The following is a 19,151-nucleotide window of genomic DNA, read 5'->3' on the forward strand; positions in this document are numbered from 1 at the left end:
AGAAAAACAACTAGCAGTGAGAAAATATGTTCAGAATGGAGCCGGAAGCGAGCTTCTTTCTGTGGAAAGACAAGAACAGAAGGCGTTCGAGTATCTTCTCTGTCCTAAAGAGGCAGAAGAAGCTGTCTCGGCAGCTCTCAGATCCAACGAAGATCATGGACAGAAAGTTCTCGATAGATTCGGCGTTGTTGAATCACTTGAATAATATTGCCAATGGTAACGCGAGCAATGGACCTGATTTATTGCATTGTAATGAAGGTTGGTCGTAATATTTTTTGTTTTATTTATTTAAGTTAATGTAAGGGTTTCAGTGTTCTGTTTATCTGTTTTTGTTTTTAATTTAACGATAGGCTATTACAAATTTTATTAATTTAGGCCACAGCAGGAAATGTCATGCTCATTGGATTTGTTTAGTGGGGAAGTCAATGCTCTTCTTCACTTCAACTCACACATAGCTAAATAAGACTGCGTTCAAGTAGTATTGTGTTCCTGTGTGCGTAAGGTAAGCCAGAGTTCCTCTGGAGGATCGCGGGTAGGCTTGGCAACGCGCTTGCAATGCTTCTGGTGTTGCAGGCGTCTATAGGCTACGGTATCCACTTATCATAAGGTGGACCGTACGGTTGCTCGTCACCCTTGTAATATAAAAAAGTTATCGGCTTAGAATTTTAATATTGCGATAAGTTTTTGAACGAATTCGTGTATAGTTTATAACGGGGTTATTATATTATGTACACTTATAATATTTTCACCGCCATATCCTGTAGCATCGTCATCAAAAGACAATGATTCTTTTGCGCGGGTTTCGATAAGCTAAGTGATAGCGACGAGTCAATATTTTTGTAAAATTAAAATACTATAATTATAATCTACCCAGTGATTGCTCCGTGATGCTCGCACAAGGACATTATTTTATTTATACAGTAATATTTATGGATATAAATTAAGACTATGAGATGTGTTAGTTTTACCGTTTAGCACATTTTTTACTACATATCTGTTACTAATATTATATAGAAGAAAAATTTGATGTTTTGTTTGTTTGAAATTAACTTAAAATACTTTACAAGTGAGTGTCAAGCTATATTTAACGAGACAAAAAATCTCGCGGAAACCTCTTTTATTATAAAGTCAATAAGTTTTAGAAAACTAATTTTTCATAATCTCTACGTTTTAAGGGTTTATGTGGGATTCAAAATTTTAAAGCAATTTATTTTGCTTACTTCATAATACAATATGTCTAGAATATTCTCGATATATATGTATAGACACCGCGCCTCAGACCTTCAGACCATGTCACCCTGAAGTATCGCGGGTATGTTGAGACAGGTGTTTAACTATTGTCTGTCGTTTATGTTGTAATATTACTTTTTGGTTTAATTTCGTTTGCCATCGTCAAATAGTTTTAATTATTTAACTTGTAACGTTTAGTTGATGTTTGTCAGTTGAGCCGCGAGGTTCGTATAGACTTATAAGTACCTATTCGTTGTAAATTTATCGATAGTTTTATTAATTTCGTTGCAAAACGCATTTTAGTAGATCCGATCAAACATCGGGCTGTCAGAGAAAAGATAGACGAAAAAGAAAACAATATTTTAATCCTAAGACTACAGAGTTAGGCGAAGAATCTCGTACGAGCACGTCGACGAAAACACACGCGCGTCAAGACAAAAAACGAGTATGCAATTCTAAACTTTTTTTAGTATTATCAACAATACTTATGTCAAGTTCAGTAATATAATAAACTAGCCGACCTGGCGAACTTCGTAACCTCCTAATATTTTTTTCTTCGATATAATAATTATATATATCGAAATAAAATATAGCCTATCTTTCAAGTTGGATCAAATTGCACACGGTGTGCAAATTTGATTAAAATCGGTTCAATAGTTTAGGAGTCCATCGCGGACAAACAATGTGACGCGTAATTTATATAAATTAAGATGGGAATGGACAGGACAAAGTGTGCGAGGGTAAAGTTGAATTTAAACTCTGAATTTTAACAGGTGGAATGCGAAAATTGTGAGCCCAGATATATTTTATCTGACACAAAAAGTGTGTGTGTACTTATGTACGCAAGTAAGAAGTTATACTTCATTGGCTAGCTAACTTCACGTTGCTAACTTCTTCCTTGATTAGCTAACGGTTTTTTTCGTAACGGTGTGCGCGCGCATCGTAAAAATTCACTTTCATAATTTTTCCCTAAAAGAAGAAGTACTTTAAAAAAAAGTTTCTTTACTGTTATTATTGTTCGCACATTGTATGGATTTGAAATTTGGCCGAAACAGCCACGAGTATGCTCGAAAAGAGGATGATAATCGCATAGTAATAATACAAAAAGAAAAGCTGATGCTGGGACTCGAGAAGCAAGAGATTGACACAGACAAGAGCAAAAGAACTTAACTGAGGTAGGGCACAGCAGGAATTTCCTGCTCAAAATATGGAGCAGCCCGACTGGGGTACCTCGACCTTACAGAAGACCACAGCTAAATAATACTGTTTTCAAGCAGTATTGTGTTCCTGTTGGTGGTGAGTAAGGTGACCAGAGCTCCTGGGGATGATGGGGGATTGGGTCAGCAACGCGCTTGCGATGTTTCTGGTGTTGCAGGCGTCTATAAGCTACGGTAATCTCTTACCATCAAGTGAGCCGTACGCTTGTTTGCCGACCTAGTGATATATAAAAAAAAAGAATGCCCTTGATATTGTCTCTGCAGCATGGCCTTTACTATATGGTGCTGTAATCTACGTCACTATGTAAGTTAAAACAAAAAAAAAAAAAATCCACGTGGTATACCTATGAATGTAACTAATGGCTTTTTTCTCGCAACTCCGTTTTTTCATTCGGTAGTCACGATTTCTCAAAAAATTATGAGCCGAAATTCTTCAAATTTCGCACACTTCTAATATAATATTTTCTATTGCTTGAACGAAGAATTTTTTTTTCCTGTTCTATATTTTAAATATTTTTTAAGGCTATACAGCGTGCAGATTTTTATAATTTTTTTTTAGTTCTAGCACGAATTATAAGTAAAAGAGAGTGGATAACTCACAGAAATTGTTTACGTTTCAGCCTGTAATATCCCACTACTGGGCATAGGCCTCTTTCCCCATGTAGGAGAAGGATCAGAGCTTAATCCACCACGCTGCTCCAGTGCGGGTTGGCGGATAATTGATTAGGTTTTTTTCAATTTCAGGTGTATCTATCGCAAGTTATCTTACGCCTTAAGAGAACCTAACCCCTTAAGTGATACATTTTTAAAATTATAATTATATGGCTTTAATTTAATTATTTTATAGTATATATATTTTTTAATTATATTAATATAGTAAGGCAGAAAAAATCGCGCTTATCAGCTAGTTTCATATTGAAAAGATGAAAACCTTCAAACCAAGATATAGACGTACAAATATTTGAACGCGAATACGTTTCTTATCAACGTGATGCAACACTTAGCGTGTTTCTTTAATGGTGTATGTGTCATCGTCATCGTTTGTCTTCTGGAAAATTATTACTCGGAAAATGGTTATTTTTTAACCGACTTAAAAAAAGGAGAGGGTTACTCAATTCGACCGTGTATATATATATATATATTTTATTTGGATAATAATTTGGGGCCAAGGGGCCTCCACTCCCTTGTTTCCCCGAGGCCTCCAGACCTCTAAATTCGGCCCTGGGTAGGCAGGACTCCTTTAGTTTAGTAGCCATAAACATCGCGAAGGAAGATTTAATGCTAGAGATGCAGTGCATGTAGCGTTCTTATTCAACTCATTTGTAAAATGAACGCACGGCTTAATGACTAAGGCGCTTATGACTTTTTTACTATGGCTTCGTATTTCAGACTATACACGTATTCTCTGTACAGTTATTGTTGTAATAATTAAATAATAAGAATGTTACACATATGCAGACGTTCGTCTGTTCCTATCTATATATATAAAAATGAATGTTTGTCTGTATGTCCTTTATAGAATCGTAAACTATGCATTTGATCATGTCACGATCTTCACCAAAGTGTTGTGCATGAGCCCAGGTTTCTTTGTTGGTACGACGAAAAAATTAAAAAAAAAGAGAAATCCCCGTCTGTCTTTTATTTTAGAAATTGTTAGTCCAGCCAATTTTAAGTATTATTAACTCGTAACAATTGATTTCTCTAACAACAATACGAAGATAAAATATTTTATATTTTGTATTGTTTAACATAGGCTATAATTTTGTGGAAAAAATTGAAATTCCAAAATTAGTGTCATCAAGTCGGAAACATACACAAGTACCAACGCTCAGACTACGGCCAACATCTCTATGGCCAGTACAAATGTATGGCATGTGCGGGGATCGAATACGAATACACACGGTCGTCTGTTCCTAAGTTTCGACTTAATGTCTATTAGGTAACAACGAACTGATGTACAATTATTTTGTTATAAATGTATGAATAGATATTAGTACACAGAGATTCAGAGACAAACATTGAATCCTTAACCTTGGAGCAAAGAGCAGGGTCACTGCCAACTGCGACGAGGTTATGTCAAAGTTATTTATATATATAGCTTAAAAAAAGCAAAAATTTCGGCCCTCGATGATATAATCCCAATTAAATTTGTTACTCTCTCGCTGGACCGACGATCTACGTAAGATTGCCGGTGTAGGCTGGATGAGGATTGCGGAAAACCGGGATGTCTGGCGTGAACTTGAGGAGGCCTAAGTCCAGTGGACTGCAATAGGCTGCACTGCCTGACTGACTACAAGTCTTCGGCTAATCGTATTTACTGTTTGCGTTATGACGTCAAAATGTTATGTTTATCGATCATGGTTTCTATATTCTTAAACGTTTTGTTGTTACATACGTATCACGAAAATAATGGTTCGTGTGTAAACGAATTGCTTTGTAGATAGGAACTGGGCGTTAGACTTATTTGACAGCGTTACAAATATATATGTACTAATAAATATATACTAGCATATAGCGAAATATATATATACTAGCAATATGGCAGGCTATGGGCAACACACATGGGTTCACGCCATTTTTGGCGCGAACTTGTGGAGGCCTATATCCAGCAGTGGACTGCGATAGGCTGAAGTGATGATGATGATGGTGATGATAACTAGCAATACCCGTACGATTAATTCGCACTAAATAAATATAATAATTATCACTTTACAAGATTACAATATACTTACTGACTTACTCTACTTAGCCTTTTAATATATATGATGATATTAATACGTGAACTATAAACTTTGTACAGCTTTTTACGAAAATTGCGCGGACGGAGGAGACACTTATAGTTTATTTATAGAAGGAGTGCAGAATGCTAATATTTTTTTAGGAATATGCATAAAAGCACAATATTCAATAAAAAAAAAAAAAAATACACACACTACCATGTATTGGAAACACACACGCCTATATACCATTTTGTGTATTGTAAAAGTCTATGGTTAAATACAATGTTCTTACAAGAAATTCAGCAAAAACGAATGGCTCTCATACACAGACAAACAAACGAGTATTTGTTTGTTATCTATTGGTATACACCGATATTGTATGTATTGTATGACTAAATAGATAAGCTTTATTACGACGATAATAATTATTTCATAGACTGACCAAAAGTAATCACTAACCAAACCATCCGTCCAATCGTTGTACACATTTTCGTCTTCGGTTGTATTGTGTTCCGTATCCGTAGATTTGGCTACGAGGTAGCTATTTTGTAGCTAATTATCTGGCTAGAAATCCCTTTAGTGTAGCTAGTTTTCCGTAGCTAATACCAAGCACAATCCAACAGAGTTAGCAGGTGCGGCGTCAGACACGGATAGCGAAGGTTCGAGGGCAGGGATGCAAGTGACTCAGAATAGAGACGACCCTGGGCTACAGAAGCAGGATATCCTGGCGAGGATAGACAGCTTTTATGTCGAAGATCCTGATGTTGAAATTGGTGTGGTAAGTTTATTAATTTATTTAAATAAAGCACGATTTAAACTCATGTGTGTTGTTGTCCATAGTCACCACGCTGGGCAGGCGTGTTGGTGACCGCAGGGCTGGCTTTGTCGCACCAAAGTTCGACTATGTCGGTAAACAAGCGTACGGCACACCTGATGGTAATCGGTTACTATAGCCTATAGACGCCTGTAACTGTAACATCAAGAGCATCGTAACCGCGTTGTGAGACCCCCCCCATGTCCAGCGCCTCTCTCTCTACCTTACAGGTATATAACTCGACTTGAAAGTATTGTATTACTTAGCTGTATTATCTTCTATAAGGTCGAGGTACTTCCTCAGTCGAGCTGAGCCAGATTTTGAACTGGATAGCTCATTAAAAGTATATATAACTGCACTACCAGCCGTGTCTCGAACTAATAATAAATTTATCCTTCCTTTACTTGGGTTGTCTGGAAGAAATGGCTGAATAGCCATAAGTTCACCCATTGTACTTCACATTCAAAGTCTGTAAGAGTCTTTAAATGTATTTAATGTTTAAAATGTAATTGTGGTGTACAATAAAGTATAAATAAATAAAAGAAAACTATTTGCTTCTTATCAATAATCCAATTTCCTTCTCCATTCCAGGCAGGAGAGTTAGTTGAAGAGGTGGCAGAAGAGAACAAGTCGCTGCTATGGTTCCTTCTAAAGCAGGTCAGGCCAGGGATGGATCTTTCGAAGGTGGTCCTCCCTACGTTTATTCTGGAGCCCAGATCTTTTCTGGACAAGCTGTCGGATAACTACTATCATGCTGATTTGTTGGGGCAGTAAGTTTTTTTTTTTGTGGTAATCACAGTTATATAGTGAGGCAGATGAAACAATTTAAAGTATTATAATCGAAGATCCAAGTTCATGATTACATTTCTAGTACTTCCATAACATACTTTTCAGAACTTTAAATAATTAACTACAGTATTATAAAAACTTTTGCGAATGGCATTTACAAAGGAGTTTCTAATTCCTCAAATTTTTTTTCGGCCAGAATAACTGCTTTAGTAGCAAGTTCGAGAAATTTCTGCGTGTCATACCAGCAAATTATCTATCTATACTGTCTTGCTAAACATGGCAATGTCTTTATTTTAGTTCAAAAACCCATGAAAAGTTCCCAAATTTAATTTTAATTTCTGTCAGAAGGACAGTTTTTTTATCATGCTCTAAAAATTCGTGTATTTTTATTTTTTTATATATAACCCGGTCGTCTGTTCCTAAGGTAAGCAACTTAATACGTGTGTTATAGGTAACAGCTGACTGTTATCCTATACTAGACTGTTATCGAACCCGCAACCCGCGGAATACAAAAAAGTAAAGTAACCTAAAGTATTTTACTATAAGTTCTAATTTTTCCTTCTCAGTGCCCAAACCCTAGAAGATCCCTACCAGAGATTCAAGGGCGTGCTGCGATGGTACCTATCAGGGCTGTACCGTAAACCGAAAGGGCTCAAGAAGCCCTACAACCCTGTTCTAGGTGAAACTTTCAGATGTTGCTGGCGTCATAAGAACGATGAATCGTATACTTATTACGTTGCAGAACAAGTGAGTTTGTACTTTATTAATAATTAATTGATAAGTCGTAAGAGGCGACTAATGGATAACAAGGTTCCACAACCACCTTGGAACTTAAGAAGCCGACCGATGGCGGGATAGCCATCCAACTGCTGGCTTTGAAATACAAAGGCCGAAGACGGGCAGCAGCGTCTTCGGTGCGACAAAGCCAGTACTGCGGTCACCAACCCGCCTGCCCAGCGTGGTGACTATGGGCAAAACACATGAGTTCACGTTATTTTTGGCGTAAACTTGTGGAAGCCTATGTCCAGCAGTAGACTGTATAGGCTGTAATGATGATGATGAATTGATAATTGCAAATTTTACTGGTTTTGTGTTACGATACGATTCAGTTTGTAACATCGCACTGCGGGGCATTGGCCTCTTTTTCCATGAAGGAGAAGGATTGAAGCTTTTTGGATAATCCCCCCGCTGTTCCACTGCGGATATGATCTCTATTATTAGTAACGATCGCTATCAAGTCATTTATGATAACAACCGGGACCGACGGCTTAACGTGCTCTCCGAGGCACGGTGGGTCCACAAGGACAGACGTTCAAACCGGAAAGAAGTATTTACACAAATAGAAATATCCATCCCGAGCTCCCGCTCCGAACCGTCTTTTTAGGCGATTTCTCGCACCACTTCACCAGAGCAATTGCTAGTTTGAGCAAAACGAAACGTTTAATATAGGATAGTACATATTTCACTTTAGCCTATCGCAGCCCACTGCTGGACATAAGCCTCTAAAAGTTCGCGCCAAAAATGGCGTGAACTCATGTGTTTTGCCTATAGTCACCACGCTGGGCAGGCGGGTTGGTGACCGCAGTACTGGCTTTATCGCACCGAAGACGCTGCTGCCCCTCTTCGGCCTGTGTATTTCAAAGCCAGCAGTTGGATGGTTATTCCGCCATCGGTCGGCTTTTAAGTTCCAAGGTAGTAGTGGAACTGTGTTATCCCTTAGTCGCCTCTAACGACACCCATCGGAAGAGAGGGTGTGGCTATATTCTTACTGCCGTAACAACTTAGTAAAATATGTATTTAACAAAACTTTTTTATTTTCCAGGTATCCCATCACCCACCGGTGTCCGCTTTTTATATATCGAATAGGAAAGAGGGTTTCGTCATAGAGGGCAGTCTTCTAGCGAGGTCCAAGTTTTATGGTATGTTATTGGGGTCGGAGGGTACAATACTAATATATACGATTTCTTTTTTGTTTTTTGTGGACCCACACATTGGGAATCCTAAAAATTTTTGAATATCATATCAAAAATTGACTGCTCCAGCGGGGATCCAACCCGCGTCTCCGTCTGACCGTGTCGGAGCTCTAGCCAATTAAGCCACGGAACAATGTTAGCTAGATCGAAATTTTTTATATGATGATTTTTATATTCGGTTTAAGCGAACCGTGGCGCCGTCTATAGTGAGCTCTTTACAGAAACCCGTAACTATTCAAAATTTCATATTACACTGAAAATCTTTGACAGGAGATGACACCATGCTAAAAATGTTTAGAATTCCTAATGTGTGGGTAACAAAAAAAAAAAAAAAAAATTTACATATTAAAACTAGCATGGTCGCTTAAACCTAAAATAAAAATCATCATATCAAGAATTTCGCTCTAACGGGTACATAGTTCCATAGCTTAATTGGCTAGAGCGCCGACACGGTCAGTCGGAGGCGCGGGTTCGAACCCCGCTGGAGCGGTCAAATTTTGATATGATATTCAAAAATACTAATATGTACTGTTCTTACATTATAAACGTGGCAAAACAATCGTACTGCTCACCTGATGGTAAGCGAATACCGTAGCCAATAGACGTCTGCAACACCAGAAGCATCGCAAGCGCGTCGTCGACCCTACCTCCAATTCTTCCAATGATGATGATGATGATGATGATGATGATGATGATGATGATGATGATGATGATGATGATCATGATGTTTGTGTGTATTGCAGGCAACTCGACGTCCGCGATCCTGGAAGGCTGCGCCCGCGTCCACCTGCTGAACTGGGGCGAGGCGTACCTCACCACCGCGCCCTACGCGCACTGCAAGGGGCTGGTCATCGGCACGCTCAGCATGGAGCTGGGCGGGAAGGTGGGCGGCGTTTTGTTTCTTTACCGACTTCCCGAACTGGAGGAGCCTCTCTATTCGATAGGATATTTTTATGTTTGTCAGCTCAGAACTTTTGACTGGGTGGACCGATTTCGATGATTTCTTTTGTATCGAAAGATGTTGCCTGTCTTTAAGTCTCATTTAAATTTGATCGGGATCTGAGGACTACTTTTTTAATAATCTTTGATAATGCGTATTCACTTGACTATAGTTTCGTCCACTTCGTTGACGAGCAAACACAATTATTTACTCTCCAAAAATCGCTCTGGCGGATTTCTGATGTCTCCCCACCGTGCCTCGGAGAACACGTTAAGCTGTCAGTCCCGGTTGTTATCATAGACATCTGAAAGCGATCGTTACTCATAGTAGGGAACATATACGCTAACCCGCAGTGAAGCAGCGTGGTGGATCAGACTCCAATCCGTCTCCTACGTGGAGAAAAAGGCCTATGCCCAGCAGTGGGATGTTACAGACTGTATCGTTGTTTACTAAAGGAAATTATTCTCGATTAGATTGTATTTTTTATGTGCAATCATAACTTACTAGGTGGACCGATTTTGATGATATTTTTTTTATGTAATCGAAAGATGATGCTTGTTATGTGGTACATTTAAATTTGATCGAAATCTGACGAGTAATTTTTGAGTAATCTCTAATAACGCGTATTTACTTGACTGTTTTGTCGTCAACCTACGTTTTATTACTTGTCGATGTAATTGAAGTCGGTTTTTTTTTTCGCTTGCAAGCAAATATATAAATAATTATGTGGTGTCATGGGACACCAGGTAGAAACGAAGTTCCTTCGGATAGTATAGAAGCAATACAATTTGAAAAAAAAATGTTGAATTTTATATATATTTTCTAGTTCTTGATTTTTTCTTAATTTTATTGATTGGTTTTTAATTAAGTACATAAAAGTATTTAGGAAATTTAGTATTTTAGAAAATAACAAATACCATAAAATAAAATAAATCAAACATAATAATAATAATAATAATTCAAACTATTAAGTGAAATAAAAAAATATGTCTATTTATTTTTGTCGACAGTATAAAATTACATAAATAATTAAAAAAAAAGTTTACTAGTAATATTGTAGTTTTACAAACGTCATATTATACATTCGTGTGACGGATATTACGTCACTTCCGTTATATATTTTTCTTACGGTTTTAGTATCACATTTTTTTCAGTTCGCTCGCCCAGCCAAATGTCAAACCTGCCGTAAGGAACTTCGTTCCAAAATTATTTAAAATGTTTCGTTCTACGCGCTTTTTCGTCTTCATAGCTTCAAGGCGTCACACATATCAAGTACAAGAGTGTGTATCTCTAATTCGCTCGTCCGCTCGTCGCCTCCGTGGCGCAATCGGCTAGCGCGTTCGGCTGTTAACCGAAAGGTTGGTGGTTCGAGCCCACCCGGGGGCGGAATGTTTTTATTTTTCTTTTTAATTTTAAAGTGAAACATCCTTACGCACGCTTTAATTTCTCATTATTTTTTATTTTTATTTTAACCGTCCTTAAAAAAGGAGGAGGTTTTATCGTATTTGAGTTTATATATCAACGTCAACTTTATTATAACTTTTTACCGGGTGTAGCTAATCGATTATTCTTTTTTTAATCAAAAGATTGTGCTTGTGATGTGGTCCCCTTTTAGATTTAATCGAGATCTGATGACTATTTTTTAAAGTAATCTTTGATAACGCGTATTTACTTGAGTTTTTTTTTTCGTCTACTTAAGTTGTTTTACTTGTCGATGTAATTGAAGTCGATTTTTTTTTTCGTTTGCGAGCAAACACAATTATTATGTATGTAGATTTTTTATTTAACAATTGCTTTTATCTTTCAGGTACACATCATTTGTCAAGAAACAGGATATCAGGCAGATGTGGAGTTTAAATTAAGGGTGGGTATTAACTGTTTTTTTTTTAAAGCTTTTATATAACTTGTTAATATGTATGTATGTTTGTTAGGATGGAAGCTTGCAACTCAATGTTGAAGCATATATCTTCAACAGTTTGAGCTCAAAATTTTATGTACACGTTTTCTTTGGATTACAATGCATGGGTAGCTTTGTGACGTCATTCTTTATCGAACACGGCGGAATACCCAAGATGGCGGACTAGTTTCTACTAACTTGCTTACTTAAATAGTGATTTTTTTATTTTGCTATTGAATTTTAAAAATAGTGAGTCATAGCCAAGTAGGTTAGCCACGCCCCTTGACCAATTAAATCGTAATAAATTAGAATGCATTTCTGTATATCTTATTTCACATGAGCAATATGAATGCTGTCGTTTTTTAAATATATTCACTGAGCTTCAATATATTAAGATAAGGGATCAAAGCCCGCTGTGGAGCAGCGTGGTGGATTAGACTCCAGCCCTTCGCCTACATGGAGATAGAGGCCTATACCCATCGGTGATATTATGGGTACATTACCTGAGTTTGTAGTGTACTTAATATTATTGTAACGGCATCTATCTCGCGACATACAAGCTCGAGAAAACTGACGTATCCTACATCGCGATATCAAAGTTATCATAAGTCTTATATATATATATATATATATATATATATATATATATATACAGAGATATTTTTACGTGTACACTGAATGAATTCACAAGGATAGCGTTATATGTTATTTGTTATTTAAGTTAATTTATGTTTGCTTCACTATCGAATTGGGTAGTACCTGTAATGATAGTTGTAAGTTATGATTGAAATAAATAAATAAATATATATATATATATATATATATATATATATATATATATATATATAAGAACCCGACAACAACCGTCGGGGCAGTAACCCACCAGACACAACACCCGTCTGGTCGGAAAATCCATCCTTTGCGATGGTGGATGAGGAACGTTACACCCTGTTCTTCGTACCCCCAAAGTTATGGTGTACCCATTTGTAAATTAATTTTAGCTTTTGTTACCGGTGACTTGTTTTTTTTTTTGGAATTTTTGGAGAATGTTGATGTTCTCTTTGACATTCGTTATGTGTGTATTACACATCATTTTTATTTTATATGTATTCTATTGAAATGTACCTTCTAAGGCTATTTTTTAAATTTTTTTTCTTAATAATCACCTTGATTTGTTCTAAGTCTTAAGGCGTATTGTATAAAATATTATGTTTTATGTATGTCCCTTATAAAGATTATATATAAAAATAAATAGAAAACAATCTCTGTTTTCCAGTCGTTTCTCGGTGGAGCGGATCAGACAAACGCTATATCCGGACGGATAAAGCGCGGTAAAGACACGGTAGCCACCATTGAAGGTTACTGGGATGGCAAGATCGATATCAAGGATAAGAAGACTGGGGTGAGTGGAGCTCTGTTACTTTGCCTTAGGTTTCCTTCTTGACCGACTTCCAAAAAAGGAGGAGGTTCTCAATTCGGCTGGATTTTTTTTATGTCACCCTCAGAATTTTTTACTGGTTGGACCGATTTTGATATATTTTTTTTAATCGAAAGATGTTGCGTGTCATGTGGTCCCATTTAAATTTAATTGAGGTCGGTAAAGTAATTTTCGAGTTTTTCTTTTTTTTATATCACTAGGTCGGCAAACAAGCGTACGGCTCACCTGATGGTAAGAGATTACCGTAGCTTATAGACGCCTGCGACACCAGAAGCATCGCAAGCGCGTTGCCGACCCAATCCCCAATCCCCCCAGGAGCTCTGGTCACCTTACTCACCAACAGGAACACAATACAGCATGAAAACAGTATTATTTAGCTGTGATCTTCTGTAAGGTCGAGGTACTTCCCCCGTCGGGCTGCTCCATATTTATATCTAATTATGCGTGTTTTACTATTTACTTGACTATTTTTTCGTCGACTTACGTTGCATTATACACGAGGACTCCTCCTCGAGTTTTCACGTGGTAATGGAAGGCTTTAGCAAATGCAACTTAAATGCAAATGCATTTTACAAAGTTATCCGTTTCAGGAAGAATCGAATCTTCTAGACGTCGCCGTACTAAAAGAGCAGAGGTTGCCGAGATACCTTGTGAAGATTGACAAACAACAAGAATGGGAGTCGCAGAGGCTCTGGCTTAAAGTTTCCGAGGCTATACTCAATGAGGATCAGGTCAGTTCCACTATATATTCTATACCTATTAATATATATGCTTTTCGTGTCACAGTGTTAGGGGCCAAACTCCTCTGATACGGCTTGACCGGTTCTTATGACAATTTTTGTACATATTTGGTAGGTCTGAGAATCGGTCGTGAACTATTTTTAAAACCACTAAGTTATAAACGTGGCCCACAACAAAAAAAAATATTTTATTTTTTATATTTATTTTTTATTATGGTTTTTGGATTGAAAAATACATACAACCCTAAATTTTCACCCTTCCACCACCAACCGCTATTTTTTTATATCTATTAGCGGCATAACAGCGTTTGCCGAGTCAGATAGTTTCCTCTAAATCTTTACAAACTCTTTGGCAGTTAATTTTACACTAGGAAGATTGAAACTTAGGATATACCTGCCCAAAAGCAGTCAAAATGGCTGCTTTGTGAATTGATAACTACACATTTGAAATTTATTTTAAATTATTTCTTTATAAATATTGAAGTTATACTTCTTGTTGTGCGTTAGAAAAAAATTATTAGATTAAATTTTTTCGATGCGCGCGCACACGGTCCCAAAAAACCGACACCCTGGAGTTAGCTAGCCAACGAAGAAGTTAGCAACGTGAAGTTAGCTAGCTAAAGAAGTGTAACTTCTTACTTGCGTACATAAGTACACACACGCGCTTTTTTTAATTTATTATTTACAGTTATAGACGGGTTATTTGTAAATTTTAGGCAACTTAAAAAAGGGAACGTGGTTTGCACTTTGACTGTATTTTTTTTCCTTATAATTTTTTACTGGGTTTACCGATTTTATTGATTCCTATTTATTCGAAAGCTGACGCTTGTCGCGTTGTCCCATTTAAATTTGAGGAAGATTTGACGGGTAGTTATTGACTTATAGTTAAAGAAACGTCAAAACCATTTAAGATAACAGAAGAGGCCTATACCCAGCTGTGGAATGTTACAGACTTTCTTATTTTGCCTAAGCAAGAATTGTGTCCTAGTCATTCATTTGGAATCCTTCAGTATTTTTTATATCCTAAACACAGGTTTCTGGTTAGGAGTCAGTCCCTACCTGCAAACAGCCAAGTTTTGACCTTAGTAACATTGTAAGTCAATTTTACTAAAGTATTATGTTTTGGGGGTGTCTGGAACGTGGTGTGAAGAGTTACGTCTGCCATTGCAAAGGGAGGATCCTCCGACTAGATGAGAATAGTGTCTGGCGGGCTACTGCCCCCCTCAACGGTTGTTGTCGGGTTCTTGTATATATACTCAATCACATTCAAAACTCTGATAGCGCGTTGTAGCATACGTCATTGCGCGATAGATGTCGCCACATCGTTTTATGGTGTGGGTTTGTGATTTTGAACTAAAAAACTGTACTGTATATTTGTAAGCGCTGTTGACTGTATATATATACTAATAAATAAATCACTACATAGTATAAAACAAAGTCGCTTTCTCTGTCCCTATATCCCTGTGTCCCTATGTATGCTTAAATCTTTAAAACTACGCAACGGATTTTGATGCGGTTTCCAGGTTGTGGCGACAGAACAAAAGACAATAATCGAGGAGGCCCAGAGGGCAAGGGCCCGAAGTCTTCTGGCGCCCTGGATACCTAGACTGTTTCACAGGGACTCCAGAAGCGCCCCGCCAGAAGGTAATTATTTGGACTCTTATGATATGCACCATGATCTGGTATCACACATCCCACCCCAGAAATTCTATTATTTTAGAAATTTTTTTGTCTAACCTAGAAATGTTTTTGTCCAAAGTAAAATTATTTTTCACAAATCGACACTAACAATTTATAGTACGCCAACTCGAATTTTTGATAAGTTGGTTTTCTTAATGCAACTTGAACAAATGTGTTTTTATATGTAATAATAAAAATTGTGAAATTGCAATGAATAAATTAACCATTAAAGATACCAAATTTCAAATAAGTTTCTTAATTAATATAAAAGGTATCACGTTTTTCCCTTTTATAAGCCTCTATCGTAAAGTTCACTTTTATGAGTTAGCTTAGTATGAATTGCTGGTGTCGAAATTTACGTTAATCTTCATACTAGCTCAGAACCGCTCCGGTGTATTAGTTCGTGAAGGCGCGTTAACACCGACGTTTTGCGGGTTCGATTCTCGCACGGTATTGATATTTGTACAAATATTTCTTTCCGGTTTAGACGTCTGTCCTTGTGGGTTTCCCCACCGTGCTTCGGAGAACACGTTAAGCCGTCGGTCCCGGTTGTCATCATAAATGACCTGATAGCGATCGTTACTCATAGTAGGGGCAGAAAGAGGCCTATGCCCAGCAGTGGGATGTTACAGTCTGTACCGTAAATACTCGTTACGCCTCGTGATTGCCCCCGCTTTATATTTATTATTGCCTGAGAATATCGGGATACACGATAGCCTATGTCTTATTCTGAATCTAAAGAGTAACAAACATACATTTATTCACCCACCCTCACAGATTTTTGCATTCTTGAGAAAGAAAAATGGCGATATACTATTCTTCGGTTAAACTGGTAACGGAATAATTGTTATTTTTCCTTTCCAGGTATAACAGATCAATGTTGGAAATACAATCATTCGAACACGAGGTGAATATGCGTAAATATTAATTATTCATCAATAGCATTAAATTATTATTCAAGTAAAACTTCTAAACAATTTTTTTAATATCATATCAAAAATCGACCTAGCGAGTACATCGTTCCATAGCTTAATTGGCTAGAGCACCGACACGATCAGTCGGAGATGTAGGTTCGATCTCCGCTGGAACGGTCGATTTTTGATATGATATTTAAAAAATTGTTTAGAATTTTCCAATGTGTGGGTAGCACAAAAATAAATTGTACGAAGTAAAACTTCTTTACGCACGCCTAACTTGAGGAGTAAGTCGGTGATAGCGTGAGAAGAGAAATGGTGCGAGCACACATTTTCATCCTCTCCCTCTCATAGCCAGTTACGTTTCATCTAAGGCACAGTGCAGGCCTATTGCGCAGGCCTATTGCCAAAGAAGCTTTACTTCAGTCTTGTGGTCTAAAGCACACTCGCTTTTTCGAATTAGGGCTCAACGGGATGTATTCTAATCGAAAATCTTGAGAAATCCGACTGGAGTGTCTCAATCTTAAATAAGGTCATTAATACATCTTAATTATTGTTTAAAAATAATAATTAACTGTACTATAAACACACATTTACTTTATTATAAAACTAGAGTGTCAAACAAGCGTACGGCCCACCTGATGGTAAGCGATTACCACTATAGGCATTGCAAGCGCGTTGCCGACCCTACCCGGCCCTGACCAAGAACTCCTTACTCAGAGAAACACAACACTGCTTGAAAGCAGTATTACTTAGCTGTGATCTTCTGTAAGGTCGATGTACTACCCCAGTCGGGCTGCTCCATATTTTGAACAGGGAATTTCCTGCTATACACTGCCTCAATAAACTTACTGTACTTAAGGAACATTAGGATTAATGGGGTCGTCCATCAAATCACATACGGTATTTTTTGCAACTTTAACCCCCTACCCCCCTTGGTTATGTGGTGAGCTTTTAGACTACCCCCAATTCGTGAAAATCACGTTGTATTTATTTGTATAAGGTAAATGGATTAATCTATAAATAACTAAATAACCTAACCTAACACTTGCACGCCTCCGAGGAGGCTGTGCGATTCTCTCACAAAATGAAAAGTATGGGAAGCGCTTAGTCTTAAACCTCTATATTTTCTGTAACAATGCATTAATCATTACATAGTATAAAACAAAGTCGCTTCCCGCTGTCTGTATGCTTAGATCTTTAAAACTACGCAACGGATTTTGATGCGGTTTTCTTTAGTAAATAGAGTTATTCCAGAGGAAGGTTTATATGTATAATACATGCATAATATATAGCAGAGGAACACTGATCATTTTTGCAACCGTGCAAAGCCGGGGCGGGTCGCTAGTATTCTATATAAGTTATAAATTATATTTTTATGAGTGGTAAACTCATTAATTAAGTATCTAATAATGGCAACATGGAGGCGTGCACTTTTGGATATTCCAATCTTATTTTTTTCTCTAGTCCCTGGCAACCAGATGAGCTGATAGAGTACGAAGATGACTTCATTATAACATCCCTCAAAAACGTTCCGATGAGGAACACGGGTGAAGCCAGGATACGGGAGCTAGCTCAGCGCTCGGATACGGACAGTCAAGAAGATTTAGCTAGGAGATCTAAGACTTCCACGTGAGTTTGATATTTTCTTGTCTTGATTTAATATGGCCTATGTTGTAGCTTCATGTTTTAGGGTAGCTAAAGGTGTTAAATTATTTTTGATGTAATATGGCCTATTCCAAATCTAGAATAAAGGTAGTCAATCTAAAATATATCAATGTTTTTTTTTAGATATGTTGTTTGATAGAAAAAAAAAATTGTAATTGTAGTGAGTGATGATTTAAGTTTAGAGTACATGCAGATTAAAAAAAATGTTTTCTTTGATTCTTAAAAATAGGTTTCATATATAAGGTTACATATAAAAAAAAATATGAAAAATGACTCTTCTCCTACAAGCAGTGAGGTGTTACAGGCTGAAACGTATTTTTTTTTAAATTAAAGCATTTTTTATACGTTGTAAGCGCAACATATGTGGTTTTTGTAAAAAAAAAACTTGACACATTTTAAAAATATATTATTACAGGCGAACATTAAAACAGACACTCCACGCCATAGACACGTCTCTACGAGAACAAGGCGTAGCAATCGAACGGTTATCGAAAAATATCGAATCCCTAACCGAAACCCAGAGAGCATCCTTCCGACCACAGAACATAGGCAGAGTCCCACAGTCCACCCACAGCTGGGATATATTCGGTGGTTTTGTACTAGCGATGGTGTTGCAAGCGTTACTAAACTGGATATTCTATCATAAAGACTGAGTGCTGCCAGTTAATATATTTAATACATCGACCAAATTGTTTTTTTTTTCGTTGTTTTTTTTTTTTATTTTTTAAAGTGTCTTTCTGTCTGTTTGTTGTTTGAAATTTAGTCGCTTCTGTTTTTTTTCCAGATATATTTATAAAAATAATATGTATGGAAAAAATTATGAAATGTAATAATAATGGTTCGAAATTAATTGCTTAGTATTTTGATTTAACACAAAAAATCAGCGATTTATAGTAATAAGGTCATCACCTCTTTAAATTATTAAATTTTAAAAGTAAAACTTAATATATTATTTTGGTATACAGGTTGTTCGACTCCTAACTGCGTTTCTTCAAATGGGGGGGGGGGGGGGGGGGGTATGTAGGTGTTATAGATCGCGTTCCGCGTGAAAAAGTTCCTAGCGCCTTTTAAAATTTGACATTGTCTCAATATACGAGCTACTCTGGCAACATACTTCTACATAACTGTCCA

At 37.1% G+C, this 19,151-nt stretch overlaps 1 protein-coding gene and 1 non-coding gene across 2 annotated transcripts in view; both read left to right on the top strand.

The window, feature by feature from the left end:
* The window catches only part of LOC123665945 (oxysterol-binding protein-related protein 8), a 47,691-nt gene extending 28,982 nt beyond the window's left edge, over positions 1–18,709 (top strand). The window contains exons 9-20 of the mRNA XM_045600170.1: positions 5,791–5,945; positions 6,573–6,751; positions 7,337–7,517; positions 8,593–8,689; positions 9,487–9,626; positions 11,491–11,547; positions 12,857–12,982; positions 13,609–13,749; positions 15,282–15,402; positions 16,303–16,345; positions 17,820–17,984; positions 18,436–18,709. Of these exons, the coding sequence (XP_045456126.1) occupies positions 5,791–5,945; positions 6,573–6,751; positions 7,337–7,517; positions 8,593–8,689; positions 9,487–9,626; positions 11,491–11,547; positions 12,857–12,982; positions 13,609–13,749; positions 15,282–15,402; positions 16,303–16,345; positions 17,820–17,984; positions 18,436–18,673 (1,643 nt within the window). The 3' untranslated portion in view covers positions 18,674–18,709. The remainder of the gene's footprint in view (positions 1–5,790; positions 5,946–6,572; positions 6,752–7,336; positions 7,518–8,592; positions 8,690–9,486; positions 9,627–11,490; positions 11,548–12,856; positions 12,983–13,608; positions 13,750–15,281; positions 15,403–16,302; positions 16,346–17,819; positions 17,985–18,435) is intronic.
* Positions 10,996–11,069, top strand: Trnan-guu. The gene has a single exon. It is a non-coding gene; the product is annotated as a tRNA-Asn (tRNA).
* Positions 18,710–19,151: the final 442 nt, after the last annotated feature.

This window comes from Melitaea cinxia, chromosome 25 (assembly GCF_905220565.1).
Source record: "Melitaea cinxia chromosome 25, ilMelCinx1.1, whole genome shotgun sequence".
Taxonomy (NCBI): Eukaryota; Metazoa; Arthropoda; class Insecta; order Lepidoptera; family Nymphalidae; genus Melitaea; species Melitaea cinxia.